At 45.7% G+C, this 26,075-nt stretch overlaps 1 protein-coding gene across 1 annotated transcript in view; it reads right to left on the bottom strand.

Annotated features, from left to right (window-relative positions):
* Window positions 1–25,697, bottom strand: part of LOC139054242 (A.superbus venom factor 1-like) — a 124,497-nt gene extending 98,800 nt beyond the window's left edge. Inside the window, exons 1-6 of the mRNA XM_070530955.1 lie at window positions 25,515–25,697; window positions 18,405–18,562; window positions 17,479–17,679; window positions 6,997–7,067; window positions 5,192–5,323; window positions 4,676–4,718 (exon numbers count right to left, since the gene is read on the bottom strand). Of these exons, the coding sequence (XP_070387056.1) occupies window positions 4,676–4,718; window positions 5,192–5,323; window positions 6,997–7,067; window positions 17,479–17,679; window positions 18,405–18,562; window positions 25,515–25,579 (670 nt within the window). The 5' untranslated portion in view covers window positions 25,580–25,697. The remainder of the gene's footprint in view (window positions 1–4,675; window positions 4,719–5,191; window positions 5,324–6,996; window positions 7,068–17,478; window positions 17,680–18,404; window positions 18,563–25,514) is intronic.
* Window positions 25,698–26,075: the final 378 nt, after the last annotated feature.

The following is a 26,075-nucleotide window of genomic DNA, read 5'->3' as shown; positions in this document are numbered from 1 at the left end:
AGAGTCAATCAAATCCCTCAAGTGATATAGCCTCAGGCCCACAACAACAACGCGTCCCCAAGGTCGCAGCAGAAGAACAGGAAGAACCAAGAAAAGCTGTTAGATGGTAGCGCTGTAAATAAAATATCAAGTATGCTGATTCCCATGATGTTCGCAGCAACCAAGGCTATTCTCTGTGCCAGTCCATCATTTAAAAGCATCCCTGAGGTAGAGGCCGTCCTCACTTTGGAACCGCTGGGGTCGTCTTCTTTGACGGTGCTACGCCGTGATTCTTCGCAGTAGCAACGATGGCTTCGCCAACAATCGTCTCACAAGCGGTGTCCGCCAACAAACACATGTACTATATTCCAGTGGAACGCTCGCGGCTTGCGCTCGAAGTTAGCAGACTTTATGCATCTTGCACGAGTGTACCGATTCCCTTTTATGGTCATTTCCGAGTCTCGCGTCGACAAGCAGTTTAGGATAAAGGGTTATTATTTTTATCATTCAAGGCGACAAAACAGAATTAGCCGACTGCTCGCTGGATTTCGCAACGACGTGCCTGCCTCTGTGATTGACATAGCACCACATGACAAGAATGAATATATTTGCGCAACCACAGTGATTGTATCTAAAGTGTTTACCCTGAACGGCGTCTACTTGGAACCAGGATCACCTTTCGACGTGTCAAGATTGGAAACCTTGTTGACAAGCACTCAATCTCCACATATTATTTGTGGCGATTTTATCGCACATAACGAGATCTGGGGCAGTTCACATTCATGTGCTCGGGGTGCTAAGCTGGCGAAGCTTCTTGCAAAATACAATATAGAGCCCTTGAACGATGACAGCATAACATACCTAAAAAATCCGAAGACTGTTAGCTACATTGATGTCACATTCGCATCAAGTCAAGTGGCCCCTATGTTCGGATGGTATACAGATTTCGAGACTCGAGGTATTGATCGCTACCCGATCCTAATCTCTACCCTTCATTTTCGGACGTCGCCCAGAAATGTGAAACCGAAGTCGGTAGACTGGCAAGCTTACACAGCAGCCGTAGACAAAAGGATCACAGCCTCGATTACGAACGCAGAATTACCGAAAATAGCTCATTGCTTCAAACAAAGTACCCACTTCGCCACTAAGCATTGTAATGTATGTACCTATTAACGACGCGGAATTCGAAAGGTTATGCGCCATTCGAAGGCGTGCCGAAAGGAAGGCTCCACGTACTAAGAATATCCAAGACCTCAGAACTTGTCGACGGGCACAAAGACATATACGGCGTTACCTCACCAAAGTGAACCGAAAAAGGTGGAGGGACTTTTGTGGGACACTGGACATACGACAGCCGCTGAGCAAAATCTGGCGAGTCGTCAGAGGCATTCGCAAAGAGCCGCAACAGCTTTATCCTTTTATCGCCATCTCATTACACGAGTGCGCATCCCTGAAAGAGGTGGCAGAGCAGTACTGTAGGCTCCTTTCCAGCGGGGCACAACCTTCTCGGCAAATTGCAAGTCATCAGCCTAGTCCACCTCGAGCGACCCTTCCTGACTTAGAATTACCATTCACAATTGTAGAGCTCATGGCAGCAGTCGGCGACGCAAATAAGCGATCATCACCTGGCCATGACGGTGTGAGTTATGAAGCGCTCGCAAATCTATGCCACACATCTCGTTTACGGAGTACTGGAGTACTACAACGCCTCCTTCTGGAGTACTACAACGCCTCATCGATAACTGGGGAGGTTCCTACGGAATGGGAGCTTGCGAAAGTTATTCCTATATTGAAGCCAGGGAAGCAGCCGACAAATCACGCCTCCTTCAGATCCACATCTATGCTTAGCTGCGTAGGGAAGCTATTCGAAAAAATGATTCACAAACGACTAAATTGGTTCCTGGAAACTACAAAAGTTTACCCGGAGGAAATAAATGGGTTTTGGCAAAATAGGTTCGCAGTTGATAATGTCATTGCCTTGGTCTCATCAATTGAAGAGGAATTGGTCTGTGGAAACACACCTACTGCATTATTTTTTGACATTAAGGCAGCATATGATTCGGTCTATCATAAAGCGATACTTGACGCTTTGGAAACTCTTGGTCTTGGAGGACGGCTTTACGCATGGATTGAAGACTATCTTCAAAGACGCCAACTTTTCATGTGTACCCCGGATGGCCCCACGGCGCTTTATGCTGTCGAGAAGGCAGTGCCACAAGGAGCTGTGTTAAGCCCGGTATTATTTCATTTAGTCCTGATCCATATGAGAAGAAACCTGCCCCGTGGCGTGAAAATCACACTGTGTGCGGACGACATCTGCATTTGGAGCGCGGCGCGTTCCCGCAGTACCACCCAACAACGTCTCCAGCGAGCGCTCACAAATATATCGGCCCACCTAAATCTAAGGGGTCTGAAATCGTCCCCCGACAAAAGCGTTGCTATGTCGTTGTAAGTCCCTCCACCTTTTTTGACAAAAGCGTTGCTATGGCTTTCACGTGGAGGTGTACGGAAATATATCCACTGGTGTTGGGTGGTCGTACCCTTCCATACGTCAAGACACAAAGGTTTCTTGGAGGGACGATCGATAGGAACCTCACATGGTCGCCTCAAGCGAAAAAAACTGAGTTAGAAGATTTCCTCGGCGTCGCACGTATTCCGATTTTTAGCCGGATCACAGTGGGGCAGCTACTGTCAATCAATGGTGCTCCTCCATAAGGCCTACGTCGACGGAACACTACGATATTACTTCCCTATCCTGCACAATCACGGGATCGAATCCTGGCCACGGCGGCCGCATTTCGATGGGGGCGAAATGCGAAAACACCCGTGTGCTTAGATTTAGGTGCACGTTAAAGAACCCCAGGTGGTCAAAATTTCCGGAGTCCTCCACTACGGCGTGCCTCATAATCAGAAAGTGGTTTTGGCACGTAAAACCCCAAATATTATTATTATTATCCTGCACAAAATGTCTCCCACAAGCAAGAGAAAACTTGAGGTAGCACGGAACAACTGCCTTCGCGTATGTCTTGGCCTTCCGAACGGGTCGTCCCGCTCAGGAACTGTAGCAGAAGCTGGATGCCTGCCTCTTGTAGTGCTATCTTCGCAGGAGACACTTCGGATTCACCTCCGACACGTCATTCATACGAAGACCCACTTTTTAAAGGATATTTCTAGAACCCGTGCTACATCTAGCTTTGGACAGGCCGTCAGAGGCTTATCAATTTCTATTCCTGCTCAGGCGTCACAAATTATGCCACGAAACATTTCACCATGGACACTGTCCCTACTGGAAATCGTGCCATATATCCCTGGAATCAGCGCGAAAAAGGAAATGCCTCAAGCAGCGACTTATCAGATATCTTCGGAATATATGCACAAAGAATACGCAGCTGCAACGCACATTTTCATAGATGGCTCTACAACTCTGCATCGCTCATCGTGCGGACTTTTTGTTCCCTCTACAGGGCAACGATTATCATTTCGTCTTGAGCGAGCGACATCATCTACTTCAGCAGAGCTATATGGCATTAAGGAGGCCCTTGTGTATGTACTTCGACAGCCGCCGCCAAAGACGTGGGTGATTTTCACGGATTCAAGAGCAGCCCTACAAAGTATGTGAAACGTTTTAATAATAAACCTGCAGCATTTGACATTGCTTATTTTCACCACAAGGCTAAGATTGCTGGGCATTGCATCAAGTTCCAGTGGATACCTGGCCATACGGGTATTTCGGAAAATGAAAAAGCGGATGAAGCTGCACGAAATGGACTCCAATACCGCAATTTCAAAAAAATATTTTTTACAAAAGCCGACGCTTCAAACATGGCAAAAAAAATATGCCTATCAAGAAAAATACCGCATCGGGAATCTGCCGGTTCCCCAAGATAACTTCCTGCGTTACAGTGATCCAGAAATGAGACCAAAAATTCCGCGACAACTTCCTGGACACTTAGAGACATTGTACCATCGTCTTCGACTGAACGTGGCATACACGAACAAATATCTGTACCGCATAGGGCTTACCACTAATCCCTACTGTGATAATTGTGGCAACTTGGAGACAATGGAGCACATATTACTAGAATGCCCTGCGTACCGTGACAAGAGACAATTTTTTGAGCAACAAGTGGACATGATTTGCCACGATCCGTTAACGTTACCGAGCACCTTAGGTCCAATGCCCGGCCCTTCAAAACAGCGGCGGGTTTTGGATTTTTTGTTCAAATACCTGTGAGAAATTCGTCAAATAGGAAAGCTTTAAAGATAAAACATTTCATATACAAAAGCCCAAATTTACCCGCCTAGTCACCTGTAAATATTATTGTCAGGTCCACTTGCACATTTTACATTCATTTTTATTCTCTTTTTCTCCGACCTTCCTCTGGAATCTTTTAATGCCATTCCCCATCCCTATACAGAGTAGCATGCCAGCGGTTATATACGCGCCGGCAAAATTTTGTTTTTTCTAATAAAGAGTCCCTCTTTCTCTGTAGTAAATAAAAGCTATTAGGCATAGTATAGTAGCACCAGCAGTATTGTGTTCGTTTTGAGACGTTTAGGCACAAAATTTTTCAATTGACGCAGCGGAATTGTTTCGGCATCGTAAATTACAAACATGCACAAAACTCTGTATACTAGATGAAATGGAACATGGTATTATTTATTTTCAAACGATCTATATTATTTGCACACTCACCGTACTTATCGACCAGGAACGTAGACGTGGTGTTTTGTTGAAACTGTATGTTAAAAAAGAAAGAAAGAGAGAGAGAGAGAAAGAGAGAGAGCGATGATTCAGTATCAAAGTTTTTTTTCAGCTATTGAACAGTTTTATCGCGGAACGTATCCATGGCAAAACTAAACTATCACTTTTTTTTTTCAAAACGTTACTGCATAATAATCATCAGCAAGGTGTCATGTGCATTGATCAATCTGTTGTTTTTAGAACAATCCTTTAAACATGACATAATATTTGAATAGGAATAAACTTGAGGAGACATGATACTTGATACGTGATACTTGAGAAAAATAAGATCGTTTGGACTGCTAGCGCACGACCGTTTGTAAAACAAATGCCAATTTATGGGGCCTTTAAGAAGCTAACTTCCTCTGCGCAAACATTGTTGTTCTGATTTTCGACTGTATTTTGCATGGCGCTAAACTTTCTTTTCAAGTCATTAATATCCGTGATTAGGAGTAGGGCCAGCCATACGTTGTATCCGTACTTGACGACGAGTGACCACTCTCCGAGAAGCGTGCGCTCAGGTAGTTGATAGGTGTGCGTGAGAAGCAAATCTCTGCTGGGCTGAAATTCCGTCCTTTCGACGATCACATTTTGGGGATTCTGCAACGGAAAGTGCGAGACTGAGAACACCGAAATACGCCCCCTCGAAGGTCCTGTTACTGTGCAAGCTCCGAAAGCCAGAAATTAGGTGCCACACGTATTTTTATCCGTCCTAAAGCGCTCACATCGGCGCATTTTGTAGATATTATGGGCGAAGTTTCCTTAAGTCGCGCTCAGTGCGCGAGTCATCGCGCGCTTCCACATGACTTGAGGCCTCAGCAATGCACCCCGCATGATGAGCGAAGATGCGAGAGCATGTGCCAAGAGCGCCAGGGGCCGCGCCTGGAATCGGCGTCTTCCGCGTTCACATCGCTCCCTGACTGGACTGCGTTTAGCTGAATCGCATGGCGAACACTGACTTAATTAAACATGTGCGTATGCGCCTAGACGCGTTCCAGGGCGCGGCCGACGCTTGAATGTGATTAGAGCTTCAGTGTGCATGGTGATTTATAAAACAAGTTAGTCCATTTATTCTTCCAATAAAAAGCTGAGTGAGCCGTGAGCGTGCAGAAAGGGGTGTGCGGGCACAATGCTTGCATGCTTATGATGCATTTATCGTTACATCAGAGCACCGTCATATTTCATAGGCATTGCAGGGTGAGGCGGTTAACCGTCATTCATCTGGTGAACCTCCTCGCCGTTTCGTCTTTCGCTCTGTTTGATTGGGAGGAGTGGCGGTTGAAGCTAGACCAAATTAATTGATTGACTAGAATTAAAAGCTATTTGAGCGCCTACGCCAGCGGTCTCAATGGGCACATCGAGCGCTCGTTTGCTGTCCATGTGCACCTTCTTTAGCACTTACCCACTGCCTGCACCCAGAAAACCTTTACCATTTTTGTGGACTGCCCTTGTTACAAAGCAATAGTTATTCTCAAACACACGTACAATCGGCATGCTCCGAGTTATTAACAGGCAGCCAAGATGTATGGTCGTCATGGTAAAATTAGACACTGCACTGAAAGATTATGATGGCTATGGTTATGGATTAAAGGTTACATGTTGTGAAATTCCATGCGAGTCAGCTAAGACTAATGAGCTGGCACTCTTCAACATCTCCCCCACCTTTGTCAAAAACTCAAAAGGGACTATACCTATGTTTACCATGTCTGCGGCCCTGTGTCCAACGATTTCAAACCAGTGCCGAGCGTTGACAAATGTCTTTTGCTAAGAGAGCTCTTTTTTTTTCAGAAGAGTTTAACAAGAGTGTTAGGGCTAGAAGATAAGAGGACTTGCCCAAAAGGTCCTCCTGTAGAAAGGCTGACGAAGTCAAACACTTTCATCAAAACTAGCGCCACCCGGGGCCTTTATTCGTGCTCTCCTTTAGGACAAGATGTCTTTCGATTCTACGTAGGTTGACAAAATATACAGAATACACTAGGAGGCGGACTAGGACGATTTTTTCTTAAACTGAAAAGCTTTCTTTCGAAGAAACCCGCTTGGTTTCCTTTGTAGCTTCGTGCTACAAGCCGGGTGGATGACAATTCTCTCTTTCATGCTTTAGGTGAATAAACAAAAGAAAAAATTCACTTGGCAAGTGATATCGAACCTCATGATATTGAAATAATGATGCAGGTGTATTAATCAAAAAAAGAAGACAGTTTGTTTTGTGTACGTTTAACCCGCAAGATTTGTTACATACGCCGAGTTGCTATAGCAGTGCAAACAGTACCTACCCGTACTTCCAGTCTGAAGATGCTTTCTGATGGCTTAAGCTTGCCATCGACGGCCAAGAACCTTATGTTCACTGCCATGGAAAGAAAACACACGCAAAAAAAACGGGATAAGTATAACTTCCACAAAGGTTGTTCCGCATATTCTGCGCGCGCAACGTCGAATGTGTATGCTGTAATCCTGGGACACCTACAAGTTAAAAAAAATCATTTCGGGCAAGTTTGTAAAGATTATGCCATCTGATTGCGTATTGCTTTACGAGGAACTCGCCTCCCTATGATTTCCAAAATGGGTCTGAGGAAAACTTTGATTATTGGTTTTCTCATGCCTTCGCTACTCTCACCGTTGGGCTCACGGCTGAATTAAACCCTCCAAAGCACTTACAGGGACTAGCATCCGTGTGTGAAGCGGTCGTCGCCATTTTAATACGGTGACCTGCGTTTTTCTCACAACTTGTAAAGATATATTGTGGGCTTACTGAAATTTGATTATATGCTGGGTCAATGGGGCATCATGGGCAACGAAAGAGCCAACAAAGCCGCGCCTCCCGCCAATTAACAAGTCCGGCGTGGCAACTTCGTCTGCTTGCTCGTCGCAAAGCTCTAGAACATCGGATTTCAGAGGAATGTGCCAACTCGCGACTGCATTCCGCTGACCCTTCAATGCGCCTCCGACTACCACCTGGTCTATCTCGATGCGACGCATTTGTACTGTGCCGCTTGTGATTAAGCGTCGCTTTTAAGTGCGCCTACTGTTTCCTTACGAAGACGGGAAAACTGGCAGCTCATTGCAAAATATGTGACGCGTAGCCACCTTGCCGTCTTGTGTTTGATCAGACTGTTGCCGTGTATCACCATCGCAGTAGCTTAACTAAGGAAATCAAAGAATCTACCGAGATCGCACGGGCAGGGGATGATTGCGTCAGTTGGCCACCAGTGGCTTTGTATATATATATATATATATATATATATATATATATAGAGACCTTGCATTTTTGTCATAGTCAGCACGTGGTAGTTTACCTCCCTCCTTTCTGCGGATGGGTGTATATATATTCTCCAGATCCGCAATAAAATATTTGTTGAAAGTTAGCGCTTGGTTAGCGCTTGTCCTGTTTCAACTTGTCCCTCGTCCTTACGGCGCTATCTTGCTTGTATCATGATTTTCCCTTATATGGGCATGATGGAGCGTCTGCGATTGCGACGAGAACATGTCCTCATCTAATGTCCTTCATTTGAGAATGAAAAACCGACAGTGCGTGCGCCAATTCAAGCCGACCGGACGAGAGAGAGTTCACAGAAGAAAAAAAGTATCAGCTAAGCCAAAAAGGCAAAACATCGATAGCGATAACAAAGTATTAGGCAACTACATGCAGTAAGCTAGGTTCGTAGTTTTATTGGCCATAAAAATTATAGTACATATTCGCTTATAATTAAATTAACAAGTATGATATCACGCCTGCGCAGGCAAACATGAAGCGATCTCACTCGATGACCGCGAACATTCGCTGTCGCAACTATGGTGTTATTAAGAAAGAGCGCCGGCAGCGGGGTAACGAACGCTTCGTGCTGCTTCGCGCTTCTAGGCGTCCCAGAAACTTGAGATTACGCTACCTCCAACACTAGGCGCGCGGAAAAACAGCGCACGTGCCGGTACCAGCTATCTCGGGTCGCGAAACTTTTGCACCCGCCCCACATTACTGATAGATAGGGCGCGAGGGCCGTGCCATGCGCAGCCACGGTCAGGCTTGAGGAGGAGACGTCCGCAGTGGGTGCGATAAGATTTTATCACATTGCACATTATACGGCACCTCATGGGGATGGCGGCGAAAATTCTCCTGGAAAGTCCACATAAGCGCGATCGCAATCAAAATATTGGGACCATGGACTGAACCGTCATCGGTGCAGTGAGCCACAAGAGCGCTGCTGCGCTTTTTGAAGATTTCTGAGCTCTGCGACAGCCTTCGCGCGGTGAACGCTGTTGTGTGCGCGCGCGGATCACTTATTATTCCTTTCTTTCTCCCTTGCATTTTTCTTTGCCGCCCGTTTTCGTCTCCCTGCCCTAGTATTTGTTAGCAAACCAGATGCAACCTGGTCCAACGTTACTACACTGGCTTCGGTGGTTGAACTCTCCGTTGGCGCCGTACATCGCGGGTGCCCCCGTGTCTTGGTTTGCCGCCAGAGGGCGGGAGCACCGCAGGTAGCTCTACGCGGGCGCAGCTCTGCGTCGGCGAAGGGGCTCGAGTTCTCCGACTTCGCAACTTACGTACTCAGCAAGTGTTTTCACCGATGCGTCTTTAAATGTTTGTATAGTCTCGCGTTTATGAGATTGATTAAAAAATTTTACGTAGCTGTGAAAATGCTGCTGCGCTGCCCCGGAGTGCGCTGTGGAGTCCTTAGTCCAGGGCAGCAGCAGCCCCGGCCGTCCACTGCGCTCTATTAATTAGCTGTTGCTGATAAGTAGCTGTAAGTAGCTGATTAGTAGTTGTAATCAGCTGTTGCTGCTTAGTACTAATTAATAAATAATGCGAACGCATGGTATGGCTCATGAGGCGATGTTAGCGCCACCACGCGATGGCCCAAAAAAGTGACGGTTGCCCAAGCGAATCAATCGAGGCAGTTCACAACGCCAGTTAAGGCAGCGTGGATTAAGGAGAGTGAATTAGACGAAGTTAATTAAGGCACAGTTGATTAAAGTAGAGGGAAGGCCCTCGAACATACGACCATTGGGGGAACCTTTCGAACCAGCGACCGTTGGTGTCAATTAGGGCGATGTTAATTAAGGTCCAGTTTCTAAGATGCGGTTAAGGCACTCGAACCCACGACCTTTAGTGGGAGTCCAACACGCGACCTCTGGTGTTCATTAAGGCGAAGTTAATCAAGGTAGAGATAATTAAGGCACAGGAATAATTATGACAGAGTTCATCACGACACTCGAACCCACGAGCATTGGAGGAAGTCGAACCCACTTACTTTCGTGGTAATTAAGGCGGAGTTAATTAATATATAGGTAATTAAGGCACTGGAACCCACGGTCGTTGGTGAGAGTGTAAGCCTCGACCTTTGGTGTTGGCAATGAATTATATAACTAAGCGAATTAATTAAATAATACATCAGCTAAGAAATATTTAAAAAATAACATGCAAGTGTTACTTAATTAATTAATTACGCAATACTTGACTTGGTGGATTAAAAATTAATTTGAATATTTCCAAGCGACGGCAAACAACATTACCTTGGTTGTCTACAGCTACGTGGCATTCGCATATATTAAAGCTCTGGCTGAAGTTAGCTGCGACACACGATATATGCACACTCTCAGCACTTCATTTCGGGATGAAAAACAAATTAAGCTAGCACTATTTCTTTCATCAGAGCACCACATTCACACGTGCAATGTTGAAGCCTACGTGAGCGTTGCTCGCTTGCGAGCAGACTTGCACATTCAAAGTAGGTTCTCGCTGCGGGAACGGTGCATAAATATGCATTCGCGTCACTAAATAAAATTGGATGATACGGCCCGTAAACTCCTCAAAACGCACACGGCATTTAAAAGCACAAGAGTGTCGCAAAGTTGCACCGAGACTGCAGCAAAACACGCATGTATACAACGCGCCAAAACAGATAAACAACGGACAGTGCTTCGTCGCCCCGTCCGCGTCGTGCTGACCGAGCAAAGTGCGACAGCAGCGCCACGAGATACGAGGATCGGTGGTGGGTCCCGGCAGTCACGGGAGTTTGATAACTGAACCTAGTCTAGTAACGTTGACCTGGTCAGCTTCCTTGCTTGTGCTTTTCTGTCTATCTCTCTCTTTGCCCTTAGTGCTGCTTTATTGTTGCTGAAATTTCGCTGCGAGATGGCATTTTACAGTCCGGGTTGGGCATTATAACATTCGATACTGTTACCATAGGGAAAGAAATTCAACAAGCGGGGGCACTCGGTGAAAATTGGCGACAGGAAAAACGTCACGGCTAGTGTTAATCCCATCCGTTAGTTGACGCGAGTATCGCAAAAAAAAAAGTGAAATGAACTTACAGACAAACTTTTTTTTTTAAATTCTTTCCCGCTAAAACGAAAAAGTTTTGCGAGTAAATGAACTTATACTTTTCGGCTTCTTTTTCTTGCGTCACCTAGCAACAAGCTAGCGGCATGCCAGGCGCGAAAGATGCATGCGAAGGCCGGTTGCGCATGTGAAATTCGCATGTGAAAGTTCGCACGGGAAAGTGCACATCCATGGAGTGCGCATGTAGAAAGCCAGCGAGGCCGGTTGCGCATGTGAAGTTCGCCTGTTCGGCGACCCGTCTCTTTTGGATGTAGCGTGTTTGTTTCGCTCCCGGCGTATTCTTGCGTTCCTTCTGCACTTCGACACGGTACCACTGCACTATTTAACTACGGCAACGTGAGAAATCTTGTTCAACAGTCTGCGACGCATTTCAAGCAATTTTGATTTTTACGGCACGGAACAGAGACTTTGACGCAGTTAGCGAAAAACAGCTCGGCCGTCCTGGCGTAGATAATTTGAGTTAATGACTAGTACTGGGAGATGTCTGTGATGCTTTTTCTGAGCCGCAACATTAGTGTGACTTATTACGGTAATTTTTGCCGCACTTTTCGAGCACAGTGGCTGCGCCCGGCGTTGTAACGCAGTTAGCGAAAAGCAGGTCGGCTGTGTGCCGCAGTTAGTTTTGCATGTACTGAATCTTACTGGGACAACTTCGTGACGCATTCTCTGACCCCAAAAATTAGCGTAATTCGTAACTTTTTGGGATACTTTTGAGGCACGCTCGCCGCGCCTGGGGTTGGATAACAGTTAGCAAGAAAGCAAGCCGGCCATGGTGATATTACTATAATATGGCGTGTACTGAATCTTAGTGAGACAAGTTTGGGACGCTTTCTACGGCTCCACCAACATATACCTTCTTTCGGTACTCACGCTTGTCGAAGACGGGACGAGCGATTGCCAAAAGTGATAACCCTGGAGTGTGTTGCTTGCGCTGGGCAGAGCGCGCAAAAAAAAAAAAAACGCCGAGGATTTCGAAAACAAAGAACTAAAAAATTCTGCCTTCTGAACGACTGAAGACAGGCTTTGCATTCACGAACTTCTCTTGAGTGTGAGTAGAATGCATTCTGCGGGTGTTTAGCGTAGTCTGGCTGAGAGCCTGGGTTGTGGCCACCTGTGTGCATGTAGCGTACTATCGCGTCGGCTGATGCCAAGTTGTTCTGGAAACGCGCAGTCGCCCGTGCTTTTGTGCTCTTAAAGTGCAGGAAATGTGCCCTGGAAAGGGGGAATGCTAGGAAATCAAATTTTTTCTTCATAATTTATAGTACGGCTTGGAATTAGTCGGGTATTTTCGACGCCATGCATGTAAAAGCGAATTAATTTTGTTTGTATTGTCACCCATTCACCACTTTCGCAGGTTTGAGCTCTACACGCATTATTCCTGTAAAGTGTTAATACCAGAATGACACATGCTTGCAGTTTACTTTTTTCAGCTGATGCCGTCTGGTGGAGCTTCGTACGGGAACTACTGCTGATTGCCTGGTGCCATAGCCTTGGATGAATGAATGAACTTTACTCCCCTTTTAAGAAAGGGGAGGGGCCAGGGGGGAGAGAGGGAGGTCTAAGTACTCCAGTCCCAGCAGGCGTCCATCGCCACATTATGTGGCTAGAAGTCCGTCTACCAGTCCTGGTAGGCTTCCGCTACCTCCTCAGCCCACCTCAGGACTCGGTCCTGTAGAGTGGGATCGGAGCTGCGCAGGACAGTCTCCCACAGCTCCTCGCTACTAATTAATGGTTTGAGCGTGCGGGGGGGAGTTTTGATGGGGCATTGCCACATGATATGGGAGAGATCTGCTATGGGGACAAGGCAAAAGCGACACTTGGGTGTCGGGTATGTGGCGGGAAAGAATAAGTGCAAAGTGCGCGGGGAAAGAAAAGTGCGAGTTTGTAGTTGTTGCCACAGTATTTCTCTCTTGCACATTCTAGACACAGAGAGAGGTGGATACATTAGGCGTTGGTTTCTGTAATGTGTGCAAATTTCATTGAATGTGACGAGTGTGTCTTTATTGGTGTGTTGTTGGGAGTCATTGAGTTTTAGAGTTAGGCGCATATTTGCGGCCACTCGGTCCGTGAATCCTCGAGCAGCGGCATGAGCCATTTCATTGCCATGGAGTCCTTGATGTGCTGGATTCCATACGAGAGCGATGTCATTTTCTGGTGGGTGAGCTACAAGTAGAGAGTGCGCGAGGTTGTTAATGTAGCCGTTACTGAAGTTCCAGATAGCAGTCTTAGAGTCACTAATGGTGACGCCGCAATAGGGTAGCCCCGATGCAAGTGCAATGGCGGCCTCTTCCACGTCACCCGCCGAGGTGGTCTTGACTGTGTTGCCCTGGTTGTCTACGACAGCTATAGCATAACGATGTTTAGGGATGTAGGCTTCAGCGTTCACATAGTATACACTCCTTCAGCCTGTACATAGCTGCGTTGTAGCGCCTTGGTTCGAAGTTTGCGGCGTTTGACGTGAAATTCGGGGTGCATGGTATTGGCCGTGTATGTTCGGAAAAAGTTGATGTCGCTTGCCCTCGTTGAATGGTGGAGCGTGATGAAGTTGTCTCAGATCTCACGCCCAGCTTCAGTGGTGGTGAGTATATGGTATTGCGATGATAGATGGACTTCGGTTAATTCTTGAAGGGTATTTAGTGTGGCCGTGGCCATCACCCTTTGTGTGGATGCTCTAATTGGAACACCAAGAGCGACTTTGTGTATCTTGCGGATCAAGCAATTCACAGTATCCTCTTCCTGCCTAGAGAGTGAGAGATACGGTAGTGCGAAGGTGATTTTGCTTAAGACAAAAGCCTTGATTAGCTGAATTAGCTCCTTCTCTCGAAGCCCTCCGTGTTTGTTGGAGATCCTCCCTATCAGGCGGAGCGTATTATCTACCGCTGTTTGTAGTGCCTGCAAGGTATGCTGATTGGCTCGGTTGCATTGGAGGTGTAATCCTAGGACCCTTATCCGTCTACTTGGGGTATAGGGTGCCCTTCAATCGTGAGTTCGATATTCGGGGGTCAAGTCCTGAAGCGTCTTGTGGGGCGCAGAAGAAGCTGTGATTTGGTGGGGGAGCACCTGAGATTCAACTCGTGACCTACTTGTTCGACCTGATCAATTGCGGCTTGGAGGGTGTCTTGGATGTGCCCGTCAGAACAACCGGTCATCCACAGCGTAATATCGTCCGCGTACAGTGTGAACCGGAGGTCAGGAATCTTCTTGAGAGTGAAAGCTAAAGGTCGCATAGCCAAATTGAAGAGGAGGGGGGAAAGTACTGCCCCTTGGGGCGTGCCAGTGCTTCCTAAACTTATTTGGCCAGATTGTTCGCTGCCTAATTGTAGTGTCGCAGTGCGCTTCGTGAGGAAGCTGCGTATATAGCGGTAGATTCGCTCCCTGCAGTTTACACTGCTAAGTTACACTGCTAAGTTCGCGTAGTATGGCCAAGTGCGACACGTTGTTGAAGGCGCCCTTGAGGTCGAGGCCGAGCAACGCTTGTGTGTCACGTGCGTCGCTCGGTTCGATAATGTCTTCTTTGAGCCTTAGCATGACATCCTGACAAGAAAGAGGTTTGCGAAAGCCAGTCATTTCAGAAGGGAACAAGTGATTATGTTCGATGTATTAGGAGAGGCGTAGGTGGATTACGTGCTCCAAGATCTTCCCTATGCATGAAGTGAGAGAAATTGGACGGAAGTTATCAATGTGAATTGGCTCATTCGGCTTTGGAATGAAGATCACTTTGGCTGTTTTCCATTGTTGGGGTATCTCCCCCTCTTCGAGACAGTGGTTGTAATACTCGGTGAGTTTGCTTATGTATTGCTCATCGAGGCTGCGAAGCGTTTTATTAGTCACAGAGTCTGGGCCTGGTGCCGTGGTGGTTCGCACTTGGTTGAGGGCATGTCGAACCTCCGCTTCTGTGATGGGGCTGCAAAGCTCCTCATTGGGTTCACCAGCATAGTCGGGCATGAGTATTTGCGTAGGAGGGGGCATATGTTTGGAGGCCAGGTTGCTGAACATGGTCGGCAGGTTGGCTGCATGTTCATGCAGCAGTTTATTCATCTGGTGGTTATTGTGCGTCCTAGAGGTGGTGGGGTCGAGCAGGTGCCGGAGCAATTGCCAGGTCTCTTTAGTGCTGAGATTACCATGCGCTCCTTCGCAAACCTGTGTCCATTGCTGTGCCGCCAATTTGATAGCGTATTGTTGAACCTGAGAGTCTAATTTGGCGATTCGGATTCGGAGTTTGTGATTGTAACGTGCTGTTAGCCATTTCCTAAGTAAAGCTTGCTTCGCTTCCCACATGTGTAGTAGCTTGGAATCAATTGTGGCCAAGGGTGTGTCTAGCGGGAGAGTGGTGGTATGGATCTCCACGTCTGCCTGCAAGGCGTTCGCCCATTGCTCAATGTCGGTAATGGTGTCTTCGTTAGTGTTGCAGCGACATTTTCTGAATTCTGTCCAATTGGTAAGCCTTAGTAATTTCGTGGCTAGCGGTCTGTCTTAAAATCTACACGGAGTTCGAGGATGTAATGGTCGCTTCCCAAGTTGTTTTGGAGGTTTTGCCACGTCGCCTGAGTGATGCGGTGAGTTAGGGTGAGGTCGGGCGATGTATCCCTACTGACGCTATTTCCTAGCCGGGTAGGAAGAGTGAAGTCATTGTAGATGGTGAAACTTTGATTTTGTATGTGCTGTCATAGAGCTCTTTCCTTAGGAGTGGATGCGGAGTGGCCCCACATTTGATGGGGGGCACTGAAGTCGCCCGTTACGACTAGCGGCTTTTTATTGGCGTTAGCTTTGGCCTGAGCAAGCATGTTCTCAAAGCGGTGTTGTCGAGCATTGGGAGGGCTATAAACATTACAGGGTGGGTTGTGTGTGGCTTTGGGGTAGAATTCTGATGAAATCGGGGGGGAGGGGGATTTCAGTACTGCTGAATCTGTCCCGTTTAACAGAAAGATGTCGCCTTGCAAGTATGGCAGTGTTGGGCATGTCTATGTGAGGGTCTTGAAACGTGTTGTATCCAGGTAGCGTGACTTTCCCGTGTGTTTCCTGCAAGACTATATTGTCAGGGAGCTCATTAAGACTCTGTGAAATAGTGTTAGACATGCGCGCTTGTTGCGGAACCCCCTGCAGTTCCACTGCCAGAGGACTAGATATCACTGACACTCCTGCTGCTACTTCCAAACCACTGCCACAAACGCTTGCGCCCACACTCGCACGTCCTCCGACAGAACAAATGGACACTCTTGCATCCACTGCTACGACGGAAGCCGCAACTCCAATGCCGCCTTCATCACACAAGCAGCCCCCACCCGCAAAAAGGAAGAATGCCGAAATAACAGACACTGAGAACACCGTTGAAAACGCCATATTTGTCCTCACTGACCACATGGACATCCTGGAAAACAAACTTTTGCCCTTGAAAATCGGTCACAGAGCAAGCTTGATGCATTTACTTGTGAGGCATCTGCACAGTTTTGCCGGTTCCAAGAGCTAATCGACAGCTGGGGAAGACGCTCCGCGACATCACAAGTTCCCGTCCTTCAAAATGACAACGTTGGATGGACGCACAAAAAGCCCGGAACGAGCATTTATATAGAGCGAAATAAACATTTCCTCATTTATAAGGCGTTTTGCGTCTACTTTGTGAAATTGCACGTGACATAGATTCGATAGAGGCTTGTAAAGACCGCTCACAATAATTTTAATTGAATGAACGATTCCGCACTAAGACCGCGCGTGATTGAGCAGCAGCAGCAGAAGAAGAAAACAAAACAAAACAAAACAAAAAACGCGCCGAGTAACCCAGCCGACGTAGCGCGTGCCAGCTGGCGTTCAAAATGCGCGCGCCCAAAATTGATACCGGAAGGAGTTAATCCCTTCCGCTTGGTGCGCTACAGTCAATTCGGCCGCTCGGGTCTATGGGAGTGTCCGCTATTTTTGAATGACTTTCTTTATGCTGTTACCTACATGGCTTGCCAAGAGAGAAAGAAAATCGAATTCGCTTTCCTATATACGCCTCTCAGTGTCCTCATTCTTCCGCCCTGCGGGTTATAGTGATAAGTCTCGAAGTCCATGCTTTGCCGTATTGCAGACGCCGAAAGTGACAAGAAGGCGCCATAGTCGCCATCTTAAGGACATCAATGAAGGCTGGGAATGCCGGTGATGGCAACTTAGACTTTTCTTTTTTTTTGACAAACAAAAAAAAGTGACCGTGCCAAGTCTTGCATTGGAAGATCCGGGCAATAAAATTTGATTTTGTCGTAAAATTTGAACAAGGACAAAGATGCGGTAGACGAAAAATGTTTTTTTTTAAGAAGAGATGTTAACTGAAAAAGACAGGTAAGCTTACTGTAAGCATACTGGTTGGTCGTTCGACAGGAGGTTTAAGAGCGGTTGCGTAACTGCACTTCTCGTTGCCATGCAATTCATAGACGCATATGATACTTACCATTTTTTCCCGGGTGATAGATGGGCTTTTCCGTCTGAAGGAAAAAATGCTCGCCCGAGGCAGGGCTCACCAGGACCTGTGTCGCTTTCGTCCACTGAGTGCCGCAACTAACTTCCAGTGTGACGTAGACATTGTTCGGTTCGTACTGCAGATCGGGCACATCATTCTCGCGCACAATGATGTCCGTAATTTGAGGAGAATCTAGAAGACGCAAATGCGGCTTGTTAGCGCAGTGATTATAGGAAAAATTATGTTTCATTGCAGCATTAAACTACGGAAAGATCAACCACCGCAGCGTCAGCACTCCACCAACGGCACTTTTACGATGGCCGGCTTTTACCCATTTCTTGGTGCCAAACATTCATGTTTCGTGCAGAGTGATAAAGCCGCTATGACAAACGCAACGCAGCGCCAGAAAGCTGTAGAGCAGAAGTTGGTTTAACGAAAATCACGACAATACATAGCAACAAGTTTAAACAGTGCGCCGCAGGACACGGCAAAAGAACCTATCGCAAGAGTCCTGTGGTGCTTTCGCTGTGTTCTGTGTCGCGCTGTTTAAAGCTGGTGTTTACAAGATGTACCAATCAGCTCAAATCAACGCGCTGTTAATAAATGGCACAGTAAACTTCTTTTCTCTTGCATTCCCTTTGTCCTGATTTCTGCATCATTCTCCGTCGAGAACGCCTTCTTGTGCTCATTCACTAGCGTTGCGAAGTCATGCCAACTTGAACTTAGCCTTTTCGACGCGTGCATAAGTAAGGACTCCTACACAAACATAGGTGGGGTGATAAAGTCCTTAGCCCTGAATGTTATCCTGCCGTTTTGTGCGTATATGTGCTCGCGGCTGCTTAGAACAAAACACGGCGCGCGCGTAAATTTGCTCCTGAATGAGGAGTAGAATCGTAAGGGTGCTTGAGTTTACTCACCAGAATTGACCGTGCCTGACCAGTAAAAGAAATTTTGCAGTCTACTCGGGATGTTGTGAAGCATTACAGTCACTTTCTTTGGACCGCCGTCCACCATGACCGCAACTGTTTCCTTGGTCCCCAGTCTGAAGACATTAGGCGCCATTACGAAGCAGTTCCTGTAAAGAATACCGCCACTATAATTGTACTGAGGGAAGCTGAATACAGAACTGACGCACGGATCCAAACGAATGAAAATGGCTCAGCGATAACGCGAGGTGGCTAGGTCACTCAGCATTTGCGACAAGACATTGGTGGGCTACTCAATGGCGACTACGAAACTGGTGTTATGTCAAAATGTTTTTTTTATGTTATGTTTTTACTGCAGGGTGATAACGAAGAACATGTTTTGCGTGTTTTCGCCGTTTGACCCCCCGGTAACAGGCAGAAAATGTCTGCTGTAATTATCGCCTATAGTTCTTCGTTGCGCATTTGAGTATGGCAATTACATGCGAAAAGGGAATGTAACGAACAAAATATTCTACAGTTTGATAATAACGTTAAGAAAAAGTGTTAAATATTTAAAAAATCTTCAAACCGAAATACCCAGGACGTTTTTCATGGATGCTTCCGACTTCGTATCATGTTGTGACTTGACTTCTAATCGCATACCGCAGTCATTGTTTCGTTTTTGGACCACGGCTGATGAAGTATTGTTGATAATTAGAACGCAACGAGAACTGATGTCGATAACATTAACCTTCACCGTTATCAGATATTGTCCACCAATACTGCTGACGCTTTCTGTGCCATCATTACTCTCAGTCTTAAAACTGGTATTTTCCCACGAGAACTCAAACGTGGTCGAGTCATTCCTATTCTCCAAAAACGTTATCGCGCGCTTTTGCAGAATTATAGGGCAATCTACGTGCTCACATTTTTTAATGAAGTTATTGGAAAAACTTTTCTATTCCCGTATATCCTAAAGGCCCATTCCGTTCATTACATGAGGGGGGGGGGGTGACAGTAAAGCAAATGTGTAGTCGTTAACAGCAACACTAGTAATACAAACTGACATACAATGAACATAACGGTATAAAATGAAAGAAATAATAGAAAGCAGTAAACATTGGAATTTGAGCAACATTATTATAGGATGGTAAAAACATATTCAGTATTTGCACAGGTGTGTCGTGGTTTATTATGCACACAACGTCACATGCCAAGTTATTTCAGTGACGTACGGCAAAAAATAGGGGTGAGTCGATTCAGAAGTTAGCACGCGCGAACTGAGCTTGAACTTCAAAATTGTGATCTAATATTGAAAAACGTCTAATGAAATATTTAAATAAATTTAGTAGCTTTTCTTTCTATCAGTTGGACTTCCGTTCTCGCTATTCGACTAATCTAATACTTATAGCTCGGATGGATGATATTACAAAAGTTTTAAAAGGACGGTACGTTGGGCACGTTGGTATTCCATACTGAAACTACTGAGAGTACGAAACGGCTTGAACTACACGTGAAAGATACACGGACAAGCGCTGTCCGTGTATCATTCATGTGTAGTTCGTGCCGTTTGGCACTGTCAGTAGCTTCAGCTTTAAAAAAAGTGATTGGAGAAGGTACAATCGCAGCCTCTATATTCATCGACCTAGCTAAGGCATTCTACGCTATTATTCGAACAATTCTTTTCGCTAAACTTGAAGCATTGGGATAACCGGTCCGTCGCTATACTTATCCGCAGGTAGGAAATAGAAATCAAGCAGTCAGCGCTCCTGGAACCTACTCAAAAGTAACAAGAACAGATACAGATGAACAGCAGGTGTCCATATAAGTCCTACTCCTTTTCATAATTTATGGTAATGGTCTGCCTAGGTGCTTCTCATCATCTAAATGAATTTTGTACGCTGACGACACAACTATCATCATCATCATCGGGATAATGGCAACCTTCTGTTCATGATCTGAGAATGCCTGCCAAACGCACCCCAGCCGAATCTTATTCTTCTGATTATTTCAGTCTCATGATCCGGATCCGCGGTCACTACCTGCCCTAAGTAGATGTATTTCCTTACCACATCCAGTATCTCGCTACCTATCGTAAACTGCTGTTCTCTTCCGAGACCTGTTAAACATTATTTTAGTTTTCTGCAGATAAATTTTTAGACCCACGCTTCTGCTTTGCCTCTCCAGGCCAGTGAGCATGAATTGCAATTGGTCCCCTGAGTTACTAAGCAAGGCAATATCATCAGCGAATCGCAAGTTACTAAGGTATCCTCCATAAACCCTTATCCCAAAATTTTCCCAATCCAGGACACGGAATACCTCCTGTAAACACGCTGTGAATAGCATTGGAGAGATCGTATCTCCTTGCTTGACGCCTTTCTTTATTGGGATTTTGTTGCTTTCTATATGGAGGACAACGGTGGCTGTGGAGCCGCTATAGAAATCTTTCAGTGTTTTTACATACGGGTCGTCTACACCCTGATTCCGTAATTTCTCCATGACTGCTGAGGTTTCGATTGAATCAAACGCTTTCTCGCAATCAATGAAATCTATATATAAGGGCTGGTTATATTCCGCACAAGTCTCTATCACCTGACTGATAGTGTGAATATGGTCTATTGTTGAGTAGCCTTTACGAAATCGTGCCTGGTCCATTGGCTGACAAAAGTATAAGGTGTTTCTGATTGTATTTGCGATTACCTTAGTAAATACTTTGTAGACAACGGAGAGTAAGCTGATCGGTCTCTAATTATTCAAGTCTTTGGTATCCCCTTTCTTATGGATATAGATTAAGTTGGCGTTCTTCCAAGATTCCGGTACGCTTGAGGTCATGAGGCATTGCGTGTACAGGGTGGCCAGTTTTTCTAGAACAAACAGCCGACCATCCTTCAAGAAATCTGCTGTTACCTGATCCTCCCCAGCTGCCTTCCCCCTTTGCACAGCTCCCAAGGCTTTCTTTACTTCTTACGGCGTTACTTGTGGGATTTCAAATTACTCTAGACTATTCTCTCTTCCATTATCGTCGTGGGTGCCACTGGTACTGTGTAAATCTCTATAGAACTCCTAAGTCACTTGAACTATCTCATCCATATTAGTAATGATATTGCCGGTTTTGTCTCTTAACGCATACATTTGACAAAGCCGGCAATATCATTACTAATATGGATGTGATAGTTCAAGTGGCTGAGGACACAACTATAGGAACTCTAACAAGTGCTTTACGTCACTAACACTCGCCGTGGTTGCTTAGTCGCTTTGGTGTTACGCTGCCAAGCACAACGTCGCGGGTTCAAATTCCGGCCGTGGCGGCCGCATATCGAAGGGAGGGAAATGCGAAAACGCCTGTGTACCGTGCATTGACTGCACGTTAAAGAAACCCAGATTGTCCAAATTAATCCGGAGTCCCCACTACGGCGTGCCTCTTAATCAGATCGTGGCATTGGCATGTAAAACCACACAATTTTTTTTTTCATCACTAACAAGTAAGCTGAAGGAATGCCTTGTCAAAATCTGGACATGGTGTGAACAAAATAAGCTGCAAATTATACATAAGAATATCAAATTTGTCTTTTGTATTTCGCATCAGTGATTGCCAAAACGTATTTACTCTATTTCCCTGAACCTTCACTTGATATAGATGTACTTGATAAATATGAAACAGCGCTAGATCGTTGTACTCATTTAGGCATCGAATTTAATTGTCGCTTTAAACTTGACGTTGACATAGCTAACATAAAAAAAAGAAAATAGCAATCACAATACTCGTTCTAATTAAAACTCATTCATGCTTTTCGCTTTCTTACTTTCATGTCGCTTTATTATGCTTTTCTTCATTCTCATGTCAACTACAACATAGCATCAGGAGAAAACAGTTAATCTAATGTCACCGGAAGCTATTCGAAATCGAGCGATTAGTATTATAACATTTTCCTCACGTGAAATTAGTGCGACGCAGTTATTACGAGAAAATATTATTTTGAGCATAACCGATCTTGTGGAATATAACCTCGTGATTTTATTTTCAGACTATTAGGCGATAATGTTTCGGTAGCCATCATTCTAGAGACCTCTCTTCTTAATACTAAGAATAAAAGCTTCGCAGATAATTGAAACTTAACTTTAACCGACGTTCCCACTAACTACGGCAAACAGTCAGTATACTTTTCAGCCTTATCGCTTCCGAACATATGCCATTTACCCTAAAATTGCAGAAAGCTCACTGATTTCAAACAGAACTGAAACGTTTTATTTTTGCTACTCCAGACTAATGTAACTTCTTTTACCCTTGTAGGTGTTTGTCCCTGCGCGATAATTTGAATATACGGGTTTTTACTACATTTTTTTCTGTTGATGTTCTTTTTGTTGAAACAACGTACGTTTGTAGTCTTTCCCTTTAATAGGTCAATCACAGCGTTACGTTGTATTTTTTATCATTTGCACGTCGTGACATTTTGCTGAATTCTATAGTTGCAAGCTGCATGTTTCGTCGCTGCTGCTATGTTTCAATAATTTTTGTAATGATGCAGACTAGGGGACTAGGAGTTTCAGACTAGGAGTTTCAAACTAGGGGACCTCCTTCTGTATATGCATCGCTTGTAATTCTTACCTCATTACTGACATGAAAAAAAAAAATTGATTCTTAACCAATGCGGTGGCTGGTGCTTTTACATGGCACACATTGACATATATTGAAAACCACATCTTTTTGGAAAGCAGTACAGGCCACGAGCGTGTTCGCAGAGCGGCTATTTCACATGTAGGAGCACAATGCGATGCGAGATAGCTATGCACAACTCGCCCAGCGCCGATAATTAGACCTATCTCTCTCTCTCACACACACACACCCTCACACACAGATGCACACACATCCAGAATCGTACAGCTCTTAAGCTACAGTGTTTTTGAGCGAGGCACTTTGTTCGTCGATTCTTTGTGACACCGACGGAAAAAAAGTAACTAGCAGAATGGCAGCTTGTCGTCCTGTCCGTAGCTTCCTCTCAGGGAATACGTGGCAGATGACTCCTGCTGCTCCACTTTATAACAATGAAGGGGTTCGAACTCGCTCTGGTCGCCATTATTGTACGCAGCCATACGTTAGGGAATGCTGAAGGGCTACCCCACGCTTCCACCGGCCTCGCTTATAAACATGCAAGGGAGGGGACACCATAGCCCTCATCAACACTGGGTCCACGGGATAATTCGGCACCTGTTGTACAGCGCTGATCAGTTTTTTAGTGGATGTGCCCGGAATGTTGGTGTTTACCGGTGATGGGGGCGCTGCCGCTTGGCATTATAACGCATTGTTTTCAGTGGTGCACCGCTTAAAACTCTCGTTTCCTTGGTCGTCATGAAGGCAACACTCTCGCCAGACCTGAAGACGGCGTTACCTTCAAGGCAAAATCTGGCCACCTTAAACCTAACAGCAGCCCTTCGGAGCGCTGTCTGCTTCGGCGAAGTGGCTGCGCTAGTTCGCCACGACTGCGAACCATCGCTTCTCAGAAGCCACAGTTGCGCAAGGGTCAGTTCACGCGTATTCCAGTGATCTTTCTCCCACCTGGGCGGATTGCAGTCATCCAGCGCACTTTCTAGGCTGGCGCCTTTCGTCGTTGGCAGTCGTTCAGGGTCACCGCAATTCTGAGCCGCGAGTACGTCCGTTTTATTCTGGCCAATGTCGGCGTGACCAGCGGTTGTCCCGCCGGGTCTAGCTGACGCGTTTCTACGCAGCGGGAACTCGAAATACCGCATGCGGACACCGTTGGCGGTGAGCGAGCTTGTTGTTGAAAATGAAGGTTGCGCTGGAAAACGGAGACCCGCAGGTGAATACGGGAACGAAAGCGACATCGGCTTATAGAAACTCGATGATCGCGTGTGCATTCGCGTAATTGCCCTTGGAGGCTCAATTCCACAGAACCAAGCTTGCAGACGCCTCTAGGTAAAACAATGCCAGCAATCGAAGACATAAAGGGAATTATATGTCGTTTAAACACAGCAGCATGCTGGCATACGGGAATTTTTTTCCTGTCTTTTAAGTGCACTAGCTTTACTAGCTCTTTATCATAAGGGAGACGTGCATCGCAGGTAACCGTAATGTCGTGCGTACCCTTACCATTTTTTATAGAATTAACATTCTACGCACTTGTAATGAACTTTAGGCGATCAGGCCTTAGAAATTTGATTTATATGCTCGTGACATTACAAAATTCGATCACTTTGTTCTGTCGGGCTTTTATACGCATAAAATTACAGTCGAGGTCGCGGCTATGCTGCGACCCAGACTGCAAGATACTTGATGGCCACAATGTCAAAGCCTTCTCTGTCTTAATCATGGAACGGGACACTATGCACGCTCACCATCATGCGTTCTGTCTCTGTTTCTATTAGCTCTAGAATTAAAGCAAAGTTCATTGGCTGATTTCAACCGATTTCATCAGGACAAAGTTGCTTACGATCAATCAGTCAAGCTCTTCTATTCAAGTTTAATGAAACCCTCTATTTTTATCGAGAGCAAAGCGTAAAGTAATAATTTACTTGTTCATAGCTTTGTGAGGAGAACTCTCCCCAAAAGCACCCCTCTTCAGCGATGATGAATCGACAACTTACGAATTTAATAATAGATGGGTGCAGAGACCGTTTCAGGTTGGCCTAAAAACAAGAAAACTCTAGTGTGAAGAACAGTTTTTTAGTGTTTATCTCAGTTTCAATGACACGCAAGAGCGGGTTCCGTAAAATACTCAATTCTACCCTTACAGTTCACGCTGTCCGTTAGCTTGGCAGAATCACAAAATTTAGAAAAAAAAGATAAATTACCTGACATAGTAAGCAACGCGAGAAATTGCAAGAGGATCGACTAAATACACTGACTTAAAAAGGTGCAGCCTTCGCTCGCAGGCAGCGTGCTTTCGCCAGCTTACTTCCACAAGAGCAACAAGATCGCTTTTGTTTGTGTTCTCGTTTATGGGTCATCTCAGAAGGTAGCACTACCTGATTTTACATGTGCATTGTAGATAGAAAAAAAAAAGGAAAAGAAACCAGAGGCTAGCTGAGATATATAGGGTATAATAAGAGGGCAATATACCATGACGTCTAAATTAGCTGAAGAAAGCACCCTGTCGTCGTACTTACTCTTGGGCAGACACCAGCTGGGCGCATAGAATCACACAGATGGCGCATGTCAGTGCGCTCGCCATGGCGTCTGGCAAAGAATGAGCCACACGGGAAGCACTTGAAAGTGAATTTATGCTGCGCACCAGACGAGGAAGTTTATGGCCAACTGTGCGTCTTGGCTTCCAGTCTGGAGGAGGTATTGCAACGCTTCGAGCAAGAATGTTAAAAGGTCGGCAGCTCCTTAGAGGACTCAGATAGAGAGAATCTTATCCGCCTTTTCTTGGTATCCTTTTACGCCTAAAGGGGAACGCGAGACGCACAGAGATTAGAACAAGTGAACCAGCCAGTCGCGTTATACGAAGAAAACATTTTATTCATTTTAGTCTGAGTACGTATAAAAAAAAAAAAATTCGGCAGCATGTTACGCTCCTGTAATACGTGATGCCTGCTGCGCACGTGGTAATGCATTAAAGGGAAGCTGAAACACTTTTCGAAAAAAATGAGTTCTCTGCGGCATTCTACAGTTTTGAGTCCCCTGAACACGAATATCTCGTTCAAAAAGGGCGGAAACAAGCGCAA

The sequence above is a fragment of the Dermacentor albipictus genome, chromosome 1 (assembly GCF_038994185.2).
Source record: "Dermacentor albipictus isolate Rhodes 1998 colony chromosome 1, USDA_Dalb.pri_finalv2, whole genome shotgun sequence".
In the NCBI taxonomy this organism is placed as follows: domain Eukaryota; kingdom Metazoa; phylum Arthropoda; class Arachnida; order Ixodida; family Ixodidae; genus Dermacentor; species Dermacentor albipictus.
This window is presented reverse-complemented; position numbering and strand designations above follow the sequence as displayed.